The 14,006-nt window shown below is 39.9% G+C and overlaps 1 protein-coding gene across 1 annotated transcript in view; it reads right to left on the bottom strand.

The window, feature by feature from the left end:
* The window catches only part of LOC126354840 (putative aldehyde dehydrogenase DhaS), a 225,344-nt gene that overhangs the window by 109,130 nt on the left and 102,208 nt on the right, over window positions 1-14,006 (bottom strand). Inside the window, exons 4-5 of the mRNA XM_050004816.1 lie at window positions 9,077-9,233; window positions 8,815-8,975 (exon numbers count right to left, since the gene is read on the bottom strand). Of these exons, the coding sequence (XP_049860773.1) occupies window positions 8,815-8,975; window positions 9,077-9,233 (318 nt within the window). The remainder of the gene's footprint in view (window positions 1-8,814; window positions 8,976-9,076; window positions 9,234-14,006) is intronic.

The following is a 14,006-nucleotide window of genomic DNA, read 5'->3' on the forward strand; positions in this document are numbered from 1 at the left end:
TAAATTTATGATCCCTTGATGCCTCAAAACATGTCCTACCAACCGATCCCTTCTTCTAGTCAAGTTGTGACACAAACTTCTCTTCTCCCCAATCATATTCAATACCTCCTCATTAGTTACGTGATCTATCCACCTTATCTTCAGCATTCTTCTGTAGCACCACATTTCGAAAGCTTCTATTCTCTTCTTGTCCAAACTAGTTATCATCCATGTTTCACTTCCATACATGGCTACACTCCATACAAATACTTTCAGAAACGACTTCATGATACATAAATCTATACTCGATGTTAACAAATTTCTCTTCTTCAGAAACACTTTCCTTGCCATTGCCAGTCTACATTTTATATCCTCTCTACTTCGACCATCATCAGTTATTTTACTTCCTAAATAGCAAAACTCCTTTACTACTTTAAGTGTCTCATTTCCTAATCTAATTCCCTCAGCATCACCCAATTTAATTTGACTACATTCCATTATCCTCGTTTAGCTTTTGTTGATGTTCATCTTATATCCAACTTTTAAGACACTGTCCATTCCGTTCAACTGCTCTTCCAGGTCCTTTGCTGTCTCTGACAGAATTACAATGTCATTGGCGAACCTCAAAGTTTTTACTTCTTCTCCATGAATTTTAATACCTACTCTGAATTTTTCTTTTGTTTCCTTTACTGCTTGCTCAATATACAGATTGAATAACATCGGGGAGAGGCTACAACCCTGTCTCACTCCTTTCCCAACCACTGCTTCCCTTTCATGCCCCTCGACTCTTATGACTGCCATCTGGTTTCGGTACAAATTGTAAATAGCCTTTCACTCACTGTATTTTACCCCTACCACCTTCAGAATTTGAAAGAGAGTATTCCAGTCAACATTGTCAAAAGCTTTCTCCAAGTCTACAATTGCTAGAAACATAGGTTTGCCTCACGTGTTCCAACATTTCTACAGAATCCAAACTGATCCTCCCCGAGGTCCGCATCTACCAGTTTTTCCATTCGTCTGTAAAAAATTTGCATTAGTATTTTGCAGCTGACTTATTAAACTGATAGTTCGGTAATTTTCACATCTGTCAGCACCTGCTTTCTTTCGGATTGGAATTATTATATTCTTCTTGAAGTCTGAGGGTATTCCGCCTGTCTCATACATCTTGTTCACCAGCTGGTAGAGTTTTCTCATGACTGGATCTCCCAAGGCCGTCAGTAGTTCTAATGGAATGTTGTCTATTCCCGGGGCCTTGTTTCGACTCAGGTCTTTCAGTGCTCTGTCAAACTCTTCACGCAGTATCTTATCTCCATTTTGTCTTCATCTACATCCTCTTCCCTTTCCATAATACTGTCCTCAAACACATCACCCTTCTATAAACCCACTATATACTCCTTCCACCTTTCTGCCTTCCCTTCTTTGCTTAGAACTGGGTTGCCATCTGAGCTCTTGATATTCATACAAGTGGTTCTCTTCTCTCCAAAGGTCTCTTTAATTTTCCTGTAGGCAGTATCTGTCTCACTCCTAGTGAGATAAGCTTCTACATCCTTACATTAGTTCTCTAGCCATCCCTGCTTAGCCATTTTGCACTTCCTGTCGATCTCATTTTTGAGACGTTTGTATTCCTTTTTGCCTGCTTCATTTACTGCATTTTTATATTTTCTCCTTTCATCAATTAAATTCAATATTTCTTCTGTTACCCAAGGATTTCTAGCAGCCCTCGTCTTTTTACCTACTTTATCCTCTGCTGCCTTCACTACTTCATCCCTCAAAGCTACCCATTCTTCTTCTACTGTGTTTCTTTCCCCCATTGCTGTCAATTGTTCCCTTATGCTCTCCTTGAAACTCTGTACAACCTCTGGTTCATTTAGCTTGTCCAGATCCCATGTCCTTAAATTCCCACCTTTTTGCAGTTTCTTCAGTTTTAATCTACAGTTCATAACCAATAGATTGTGGTCAGAGACCACATCTGCCCCTGGAAATGTCCTACAATTTAAAACCTGATTCCTTAATCTCTGTCTTACCATTATATAATCTATGTGATACCTTTTAGTATCTCCAGGATTCTTCCATGTATACAACCTTCTTTTATGATTCTTGAACCAAGTGTTAGCTATGATTAAGTTATGCTCTGTGCAAAATTCTACCAGACAGCTTCCTCTTTCATTTCTTAGCCCCAACCATAATCACCTACTATGTTTCCTTCTCTCCCTTTTCCTACTGACAAATTCCAGTCACCCATGACTATTAAATTTTCGTCTCCCTTCACTACCTGAATAATTTCTTTTATCTCATCATACATTTCATCAATTTCTTCATCATCTGCAGAGCTAGTTGGCATATAAACTTGTACTACTGTAGTAGGCATGGGCTTTGTGTCTATCTTGGTCACAGTAATGCGTTCACTATGCTGTTTGTAGTAGCTTACCCGCACTCCTATTTTTTAATTCATTATTAAACCTACTCCTGCATTACCCTTATTTGATTTTGTATCTATAACCCTGTATTCACCTGACCAAAAGTCTTGTTCCTCCTGCCACCGAACTTCACTAATTCCCACTATATCTAACTTAAACCTATCCATTTCCCTTTTTAAATTTCCTAACCTACCTGCCCGATTAAGGGATCTGACATTCCACGCTTCGATCTGTAGAATGCCAGTTTTCTTTCTCCTGATAACGACGTCCTCCTGAGTAGTCCCCGCCCGGAGATTCGAATGGGGGACTATTTTACCTCCGGAATATTTTACACAAGAGGACACAATTGCCATCGCCATTGGTGCGGTTTCAATTTACCCCTGCCTTTGCACTGGGGAGGTGAAGCACTTGAAGAGCAAGAGGGAGATGAGGAGCTACATGGATCCAATGCATCCAACTCCATGATATCTTCCTCATCAGTCAAATGGGAAAGAATGACATCTGATGGCACTTTGGACAGCTTTCGACCCAAGCGTCATGAGCCTTTCTCTGCACCCTGTCCCTTCTGCACCCTGTCCCTTCAAGGATGAGGGGAAACGGGGCATTGAGAGGCACTCTGCTTTTCTTGTAACTCTGGATGCTCACTGTGGAACTGTTGTTGGTCTTTCCCGGTGCAGCTGCCTGAATTACTTGGTCCTTACTCTTTTTCTGTTGACATGTACACATGCAAGTACAGGTGCTTTTAGTGGATAAAGGCACAGTAAATGTTGTCTATGTCAAAGCATCCACTTGGGAATAGGTTTCTGCATCATGGAAGAATATGAGATGGCAAAGACAGGGGGTGTCCCCACCTTATATTCATTATTGTCTTGATATAGGGGATCTGCTTGGTCACTTTTGTCTCCTGTATTTTGTGTTTTTCAGCAAAAACAGGCAGTCTCGGCTCCAGACTGCGTAGCCCAGAGCAGTTGATGCAGATCACCGGAGACGGGCAGTCAGTCCCAGTGTCTTGAGTGGCTTTTCTACAGTTCCTGCAGATCTCTCCGCCTCCAAATCTCATGGTTGTATGGCTGAAACACAGGCATTTACAGCACACACAAGCATTTACAGCACCGCACAGAGTTTGGAATGTAAGGCTGAACATTAAGTCAAAGGAACCCTGCCATAAGATGTTCAGGCAGTGTTAGAGGATTGAATGTGACAATGAAAGTGGCAGTCTTTTCAACTGCTCCCTGATTCCTGTGCATTCATTGCTCCAAATCGACTATTCCCTGTGTTGTCATTTCTTGCTTCAGTTGTGCTATGTCCATGTCCATGATACCTTGACACGTGACAATGCCCTTATTGGAGTTTAGAGAGGTGTGCATCTCAACAATGATAGTCACCCAGTTTTTGCAATTTCTTAAGAAGGACTACCTACTTTGACCTGTTAGTTCTGACCAAAGGTGAGCCATTACACATTCATTTTATAAATTTTAATGTTTCAGCGAGGCCTTCCAAACCCTTATGGATATAAAAGGGGGGCACTATTTCAAATGTCCCCTCCTTTCTCTTTATCACCAGGAACACATTGTTATTAATGACTCCATGAGCCCTGTTACTGCAGTCCAAAGTGTTCTTAGTATCAGGAAGACTAGCCTCTCTCATTCTTTTGGATGAATGGATGTGAATACTCCCAGGCAGTACACCCTTTCCACTGGGAGGAGAAGAAAATGATTTTTAGGGTTCCATTTCAGTCCCAAGAGCAGGTAGAGAAATAAAGCTCCACTCAAAAAAAAAAGGTTCAAATGGCTCTGAGCACTATGGGACTTAACTTCTGAGGTAATCAGTCACCTAGAACTTAGAACTAATTAAACCTAATAAACCTGAGGACATCAGACATATCCATGCCCAAGGCAGGATTCGAACCTGTAACTGTAGCGGTCGCTAGGTTCCAGACTGTAGCGCCTAGAACCGCACGGCCATTCCGGCTGGCAAACATTTCAAAAATCAGGGTGACAGCAAGTGCAAAAAGGCTAAGCAGGATGGCTAGAGGACAGATGTAAGGATTTAGAAGCATATTTCATTAGGGAAAGATAGCAAACCCCTACAGGAAAGACGCCTTTGGGGAAAAGAGGAGCTGCTGGATGAATATCAAGAGCTCGTATAGGAAATCAGTCCTAAACAGAGAAGGGAAAGCTGAAAGGTGGAATGAGTATATAGAGGGTCTATACAAGAGAGATATATTTGAAAGCATTATTAAAGGAAGGGAAGAGGATGTAGATATAAATGAAATGGGAGAGACATGATACTGTGAGAAGAATTTGACTGAGCTCTGAAAGATCTAAGTCGAAACATGACCCTGAGAGGAGACGATATTCCACCAGAATTGCTGATAGCCTTGGCAGAGCCAGCCTTGACAAAACTTCCCATCTGGTATGCCAGATTTATGAGACAAGCAAAATACCCTCAGCCTTCAAGAAAGATGTAATAATTACAATTCCAAGGAAAACAGTTGCTGATAGGTGTGAAAATTACCAAACTACCAGTTTAATAAATCATGGTTGTAAAATACTAACATGAAATATTTACAAAAGAATGGAAAAACTGGCAGAAGTTGATCTTGGGGAAGATCAGTTTGGATTCCAAAGAAATGTAGGAAAATGTGAAGCAATACTGGCCCTCCAACTTATCTTAGAATAAAGGTTGAGGAAAGTCAAACCTACATTTACAGCACTTGTAGACTTCGAGAAGCTTTTGACAATGTTGACTGGAATACTCTCTTTGAAATTTTGAATGTAGCAGAGGTAAAATACAGGGAGCAAAAGGTTATTTACAACTTGTACAGAAACCAGATGGCACTAATAAAAGTTGAGGGGCATGAAAGGGAAGCAATGGTTGAAAAGGGAGCAAGGCAGGGTTGTAGCCTATCCCAGATATTATTAAATTTGTAAATTGAACAAGTAGTAAAGGAAACCAAAGAAAAATTTGGACTAGGAATTAAAGTCCAGGGAAAAAAAATAAAAACTTTGAGGTTTGCCGATGATATTGCATTTCTGTCAGAGGCAGCAAAGGACTTGCAAGAGCAGCTGAATGGAATGGACATTGTTTTGAAAGGAAGATATAAGATGGACACAACAAAAGCAAAACATGGATAATGGAATGTAGTTGAATTAAATCAGATAATGCTGAAAAGCTTAGATTAGGAAAAGAGGTACTTAAAGTAGTAAATGAGTTAAAGTTTTGGGGCAGCAAAATAACTGATGTTGGCCAAAGTAGACAGGTTGTAAAATGTAGAATGGCAATGGCAAGAGCGGGATTTCTGAAGAACAGAAATTTGTTAACAACAAATATAGGTTTAAGTGTTAGGAAGGCCTTTCTGAAAGTAATTGTCTATAGTGTAGCCATGTATGGAAGTTAAACATCGATAATAAACAGCTAGACAAAAAGAGAAGAGAAATTCAAAATGTAATGCTACAGCAGAATGCTGAAGATTAGGTGGGTAGATAATGTAACTAATGAAGATGTACTAAACAGAATTGGGGAGACAAGAAATTTGTGGCACAACTTGACCAAAAGAAGGGATCAGTTGTTAGGACACATTCTAAGACACCAAGAGATCACCAATTTAGTATTGGAAGGATGTGTGGGAGATAAATATCATAGATGAAGACCAAGAGATGAATACAGTAAGCAGATTCAGAAGCATGTAGGTTGCAGTAGTTATTCAGAGGAGAAGATGCTTGCACTGGATTGAATAGCAAGGAAAGGTGCATCAAACCAGTCTTTGGGCGGAAGACCACAGCAGCAGAAATCATATTAACTTAAAATGTCAAGTAAACTTTAAAGTAAATCTTGCAACAAAATCAAATGGATTATAAAATTGTAATTAAATTATAAGTTTTAACAAATAAGTACACTTTTGCTAATTGTCAATGAGTTATAAATTTGATGTGGCTGTACCCAAGGGACTGTTTGAGTCTCTATCAGTCTTGGGGTCAGAGGTAGAGGATCATGTAGTAACAGAGTCTGAGTTAACTTTGTTTGATACAAAGATGAATAAATGAAGAATGTTAAAAAACTGAGTTGTCACAAAAATTTTTATCAAACAAAATGTTATAGTGGTATGGAATAATAAAAAATGACATTAGGATTTTTTCAGCAAACAAAGATTATGTATAAATATAACCAACAATTATCTTCAACCTTGATTCAAAAAGATAATTAACTAATTATTAACATAATGTTTTCCTGCTCTAGAATTTGTTGCAAGAATCATGATCTAATTACGTGAACATTTTAACTAAATTCTTTTACTTGATTTTTGTCTATATTTAGGGAAAGACCCTTACAATATACACATAGGCGAATACAGCAATACCTAAGAGAATGAAACAAGAGAAGAGTATGAAATAGTGCACCAATGAAGCTTATTTAATGAAAATTGTCAGACAAAGATGAAATATAAGAGTAAATAGCATTATTTTTTATCACTGTAAAAAGCATAATATGAAAATGTCTGACAAAGTAATTAACCATAACCATGTAGTATACTAAAAAGGCCAATTCAACCATGAACTGAATCACAGCCAGACTGTTGAAGAATTTGCATAGTCAAATATATAAAGTCATGCCGATTAGTATATGGATTGACCGGTGTTGGGATTCAGAGAAATAGAATTGCAATGGAATTTTTGAGCATAAGGAAGGCTCAGAAAAAAATGCAAGAGGCTGTCCCATGAAGGGATATTCTCACCATTCACCAGCCTTGCACTAGAACAGTTTCATTGGTATCCACCATGCTGAAACCTGTTGTACCATCACTGAATAGACTTTGGGTGACAATACAATAATCAGACACTTTGCAGAAGAAGATCACCTTTCTTATTCATACATTCTCATGCTCTCTTTCTGTGTCCATATTTCCATTAGCATCCCAGTTCCCTTATAATGCATCTCTTTTACATTAGATTGTAAGTACAGGATTTGTGCTGAAAGTAATGCATCACATAATAATCATTATAATTTTTTTAAATTCATTGATTGTATAGGTTCAACAACGAAATTTTTCAAAGTATGGCCTTTCTACATCAGCACACTTCTGCCAGTGTGATTTCCATTCATCATTAGCTTTCTGGAACACCTCAGTTGGGATGCTCTCTAGGGAAATTGTGAACATAGCTTGTACATTGTCCACTGACTCAAGATGCTTTGCTTTGAGGTTCCTTTTCAGTTGCAGAAATGAAAAAAAGTCTGCCGGTGCCAGGTTGGGACTGTAGGGTGGCTGTGGCATTATTGTCACGCTGGTCTGGCTGAGGTAGGCCATGACAACAAAGGTGGTGCAACCCAGCATTTTATCACAGTGAAGTCTTCATGAAGCACAGAGCTCCTTTCAGATATGGGCAACCCTGTGATTAAGTCTCTGGAGCACATCCTTGTAAAATTGAGCACTGACAGTCCGGCCAGGGGGTAGGAACTCATGGTGTGTATCCCCTCTGCATCAAAAAAGAGCATGGATTTCACCTTTGACTTGCTCATGTGATGCTTTTCCTGGCAACGATGACATCATATGACATTCTGCAGTCTGTCTCCTTGACTCTGAAGTGTACTGAAAGACCTATGACTCATCCATAGTGATCGCACTGTCTGGGGAATTGGTATCATCTTCACAGGGTCGCTCAAGTTCTTCGCATACATCCATTCGGTGTTGATTCTGCACATTGGTCAAAACTCTGGGCCCATGTTTTGCATACATCTTCTGCAAGGACAAGTCTTCTGATACAGTTTCATGAACAACCATTTTTGGCAAGTTCATTACTTACAACATTAAGTGAACACTCATTCAATAATTTGAATTCAGTAACTCGTGCACGTGAGTCAGATGGTCGACCATTCACATTGTTGATGGGTGTCCAGTGCAGGCCTTGTCAGTGACCTCCTCCCATCGTCACTAAACATATTTTTGTCACCCATTCTGGAAAGGCAACCCCTAATGACTTCCTTAAGCATTTCAAAAGTTTCCACTAGTGTCTTGCTGAGCTTCAAGCAAAACCTTATCACATAGCAGTTTTCTACATCATGAGTTTGACACAACAATTATACAGAGGTTCACAGAAGAAGCCATTCTAATCTTCTAGAGTGTGGAGGTAACTGAGTGACCTACCACTGGGAAGTCAAGGGTCCCCCACACCCTCATGAACTAGTCCGACTGCTCTGCGATGTATAGTCCCATCACAAAAAAATGTGACACATTACTTTCTGGACACACCTTGTATATTAAGTGCCTAATTTAAAAAAATTGCTTTAACATCAATATCAAGAGTAGATTTCTGGTAACTCATTACATCTACATTTGGAATAATAGACACACATAAAATATGAAATAAAAAAGAAATAATTAAAATGAATGGTAGTTCTGAGTACTACTGTACACACTTACACATATTAAGGGTCTTGGAGCTTCCAGAAACATTCTGCCTTATGTTCTTGCCAACAGCCATAGATCCAAAGTAGGCTATGTGAGTTACAAGACAATTTCTGACCAAACAGTCACCTATATCAGAAGCTCCAGGAAGTACACTAATCGCTCCTGCAGGAAGCCTAAAAAGAGATATTAAAGACTGTAGTGAAGTAACATATAGAAAATCTGGAATGACTGTACAAAAGAAATTACTTGCAAACAGCACACAGAAACCACTTACCCTGCTTTAACACACATGTCAACAAAAACAAATGCTAATAATGGATGGCGTTGTGAGGGCTTCAAGCACACAGTACCCCCAACAGCCAGAACAGGAGCTATAAGCCAAGCTAGTCCTGATAATGGGCATGCTGCTGATGTTACTACTGCTGCAGTGCCTGTGATTTGTAATAGAGCACAAATATATTACATTTAGCAAGTAAAATATGTGCAGTCAGTAAAATATCTATATTATTAAATGGCTAAAATCGTCACGCAGACCTAGTCACAGTCTACCTATCTAGTGGATTACAGGGACCAAAAAACAACAAACTTAAAAATTTAAAATGCTTTCATAATCTACACTCCTGGAAATTGAAATAAGAACACCATGAATTCATTGTCCCAGGAAGGGGAAACTTTATTGACACATTCCTGGGGTCAGATACATCACATGATCACACTAACAGAACCACAGGCACATAGACACAGGCAACAGAGCATGCACAATGTCGGCACTAGTACAGTGTATATCCACCTTTCGCAGCAATGCAGGCTGCTATTCTCCCATAGAGACAATCATAGAGATGCTGGATGTAGTCCTGTGGAACGGCTTGCCATACCATTTCCACCTGGCGCCTCAGTTGGACCAGCGTTCGTGTTGGACATGCAGACCGCGTGAGACGACGCTTCATCCAGTCCCAAACATGCTCAATGGGGGACAGATCCGGATATCTTGCTGGCCAGGGTAGTTGACTTACACCTTCTAGAGCACGTTGGGTGGCACGGGATACATGCAGACGTGCATTGTCCTGTTGGAACAGCAAGTTCCCTTGCCGGTCTAGGAATGGTAGAACAATGGGTTCGGTGACGGTTTGGATGTACCGTGCACTACTCAGTGTCCCCTCGACGATCACCAGAGGTGTACGGCCAGTGTAGGAGATCGCTCCCCACACCATGATGCCGGGTGTTGGCCCTGTGGGCCTCGGTCGTATGCAGTCCTGATTGTGGCGCTCACCTGCACGGCGCCAAACACGCATACGACCATCATTGGCACCAAGGCAGAAGCGACTCTCATCGCTGAAGACGACACGTCTCCATTCGTCCCTCCATTCACGCCTGTCGCGACACCACTGGAGGCGGGCTGCACGATGTTGGGGCGTGAGCGGAAGACGGTCTAACGGTGTGCGGGACCGTAGCCCAGCTTCATGGAGACGGTTGCGAATGGTCCTCGCCGATACCCCAGGAGCAACAGTGTCCCTAATTTGCTGGCAAGTGGCGGTGCGGTCCCCTACGGCACTGCGTAGAATCCTACGGTCTTGGCGTGCATCCGTGCATCGCTGCAGTCCGGTCCCAGGTCGACGGGCACGTGCACCTTCCGCCGACCACTGGCGACAACATCGATGTACTGTGGAGACCTCACGCCCCGCGTGTTGAGCAATTCGGCGGTACGTCCACGCGGCCTTCCGCATGCCCACTATACGCCCTCGCTCAAAGTCCATCAACTGCACATACGGTTCACGTCCACGCTGTCACGGCATGCTACCAGTGTTAAAGACTGCGATGGAGCTCCGTATGCCACGGCAAACTGGCTGACACTGACGGCAGCGGTGCACAAATGCTGCGCAGCTAGCACCATTCGACGGCCAACACCGCGGTTCCTGGTGTGTCCGCTGCGCCGTGCGTGTGATCATTGCTTGTACAGCCCTCTTGCAGTGTCCGGAGCAGGTATGGTGGGTCTGACACACCGGTGTCAATGTGTTCTTTTTTCCATTTCCAGGAGTGTACTTCTTAACAGTTGCATACAAATTGGGGAGGGGGGTGTCAGTAACTGACCCCAACGAAGTTTTTAGGCTAAAACTCCTGTTTTGTTCAGTAGTATTTAATAAAGAGTAGTATTTAATAAAGAGTAGTATTTAATAAATAGTAGTATTTAATAAATACATGACATTTATCGTAATTATAATTGCTACAAACGACAATAAGAACAGCTTTTGGTTTACACTCATTGTTGAGTTATAGTGATTGTTATAACTGCAGGTGTAGCAGACCAACAGTCGCCACTCGCAGTCAACCGGTAAACAGTGTGGTGAGTGGAAGGTAATATATTTGTGGCACTTCACAGAATGTACAAGAAGATGAAATTGACAGATGACGAAATTAGAAATTTGCTTGAGAGTTCAGACAATGAATTTAGTGATGAACTATCCAATAGCTCAAGCACTGAAACTGAAGATGTAGTCATGGAAATTCTAGATCAAGTAGTTTCTGACAGCAGCGAGTTGGATGAAAATGAACAGGGTAATTATTGATTTTTATTACTTTTTGCAGATATTATGGAGTATATTAGGATGTGTGTCTCGGTAGAGTGCTTAGTTTGCTAGCATTTGGTTCTGTTTTCATATTTTTATAGATATTCAACCAACAAGAAGACGACCCAGGCCAAAAGCACAAATAGATCAACTTGAAAAAGACATGGTGGCCCCTTCAAGTATGATATGGAAGAGAAGCCCTTACGTAAATCAAAGGAGAAGGTCTGTTGCTAATGTAATGAGAACCCCAAAAGAAACTAAGCCAGGGATAAAACCTGATACACCAGGTAAAGCTTTTCTCATGTACTTCGATGATAACATCCTGGATAACATTTTGATGTGTACCAATAAAAAGCTTGGAAATCTTAGGGAATCATCTGAAGATATTTTCATAAAAATTCGAAAGCATTTGAAAGGGAAGAAATTGTGTCAGCAATTGGAATTCTATTGAACTGTGGAGTCCATAGACAGAACAAGGACAGTTTACAAGATATATTTAGTAAAGCAAACTTTCCGATGTACCGTGCTTCATTTTTGGAGCATAGACTGAGGCTCTTACTGAAGTGCTTGTGTTTGGATGACTCTCTAACTTGAGCAGCTAGAAAACAGACTGACAAATTTGCTCCTATCAGGGATATATGGAACATGATAGTTTTATAATCCTAGTGAGTCAGTCACAGTGGATGAAGGCCCCCCTCAGGGAATTTCCAGCTATTTCTAGAAAACTTGGATGCTTTGTTGTGCTATCTGTCAGACAGGGGGAAGCAAATTATCATTTGTAGGGATTTCAATGTTGATTCCCTGAAAGAGTGTAATAGGAAGAATGACGTTGTAGTATTACTCAGTTCTTTCAATTTGCTCCGTCATTGATTTTCCTACTCGGATAACAAAGAACAGCAGGACATTGATAGATAACTTTTTTATAGACCAAGAAAAGTTTAAGGACATAAATGCTTATCCTGTTGAGAATGGTCATTCAGATCATGGTGCACAGCTAGTTACAGTACATTACATAGCTCCATGCAGTATATCAAATCAGAATTTCAAAGCAGTGCACTCAATTAACAATATAAATATTGCAAACTTTAGGGAAAGCCTACAGCAGCTAGACTGGGATGAAGTGTATAAGGAACCCAATGCAAACTTGAAATATAACTTATTTCATGATACATTTTTAAGGGTATTTGAAAAATAGTTAAACATAATTCCAAGAAAACATATAAAAAAACCTTGTCTAACTAAAGGACTAAGAATATCTTGCAACTGTAAAAGAGAACTGTATCTAACAGCAAGATGTAGTACTGATCCTGAAATTGTTCATTATTATAAAAACTTGTGCAGTCTAAGAAAAGTTATTAAAAAGTCCAGAAGCATGTGTATCACATCTGAGATCAGTAACTCTGATAATAAAATTAAAGCAATTTTTAATATTATTGAAAGGGAAACAGGGCAACCAAGAGCACAGGAAGACTTTAGTGCCATAAAACTGAATGACAAGTGTACTAACAAACAATCAGAAATTGAAAATATTTTCAATAATCATTTTTTAAATGTTGTGGAGAAAATAGGATCTAGATCTTCACTAGAAGAGGCAAGGCTACTAATAGAAAAGGCCATACCTGTTTGAAACATATAAAAAAACCTTGTCTAACTAAAGGACTAAGAATATCTTGCAACTGTAAAAGAGAACTGTATCTAACAGCAAGATGTAGTACTGATCCTGAAATTGTTCATTATTATAAAAACTTGTGCAGTCTAAGAAAAGTTATTAAAAAGTCCAGAAGCATGTGTATCACATCTGAGATCAGTAACTCTGATAATAAAATTAAAGCAATTTTTAATATTATTGAAAGGGAAACAGGGCAACCAAGAGCACAGGAAGACTTTAGTGCCATAAAACTGAATGACAAGTGTACTAACAAACAATCAGAAATTGAAAATATTTTCAATAATCATTTTTTAAATGTTGTGGAGAAAATAGGATCTAGATCTTCACTAGAAGAGGCAAGGCTACTAATAGAAAAGGCCATACCTGTTTGAAACAACTGTATTTCCGCCAACCTCTCCCTCTGAAATCAGTAAAATAACAAACTCACTGAAAAGTAAAAGCTCTTATGGAATTGATGGCATTTCCAGCAAGGTACTTAAAGCTTGTTCCCCACAGATAAGTAGGATTCTCAGCCACGTATGTAATAGCTCTTGGGAGCAGGGTGTTTTCCCCAATAGACTGAAATACACCATTGTAAAACCATTGCATAAAAAGGGGTATACATTGGATGTCAACAACTATCGCCCAATCTCTCTTCTGACAGCTCTATCAAAAATTTTTGAGAAAGTAATGTATTCAAGAGTAGCCTCTCATATTTGTAAAAATAAAGTACTAACAAAATGTCAGTTTGGTTTTCAAAAAGGCTTTTCAACAGAAAATGCTATATATGCTTTCACTGATCAAATATTAAATGCTCTGAATAACCAGACATCACCCATTGGTATTTTTTGTGATCTCTCAAAGGCCTTTGATTGTGTAAATCATGGAATTCTTTTAGATAAGCTAAATCATTATGGTTTGATGGGGCAGAGCACAAATGGTTTATTCATACTTAACTGGAAGAATGCAGAAAGTTGAAATAAGTGGATCAT

The sequence above is a fragment of the Schistocerca gregaria genome, chromosome 3 (genome assembly GCF_023897955.1).
Source record: "Schistocerca gregaria isolate iqSchGreg1 chromosome 3, iqSchGreg1.2, whole genome shotgun sequence".
In the NCBI taxonomy this organism is placed as follows: domain Eukaryota; kingdom Metazoa; phylum Arthropoda; class Insecta; order Orthoptera; family Acrididae; genus Schistocerca; species Schistocerca gregaria.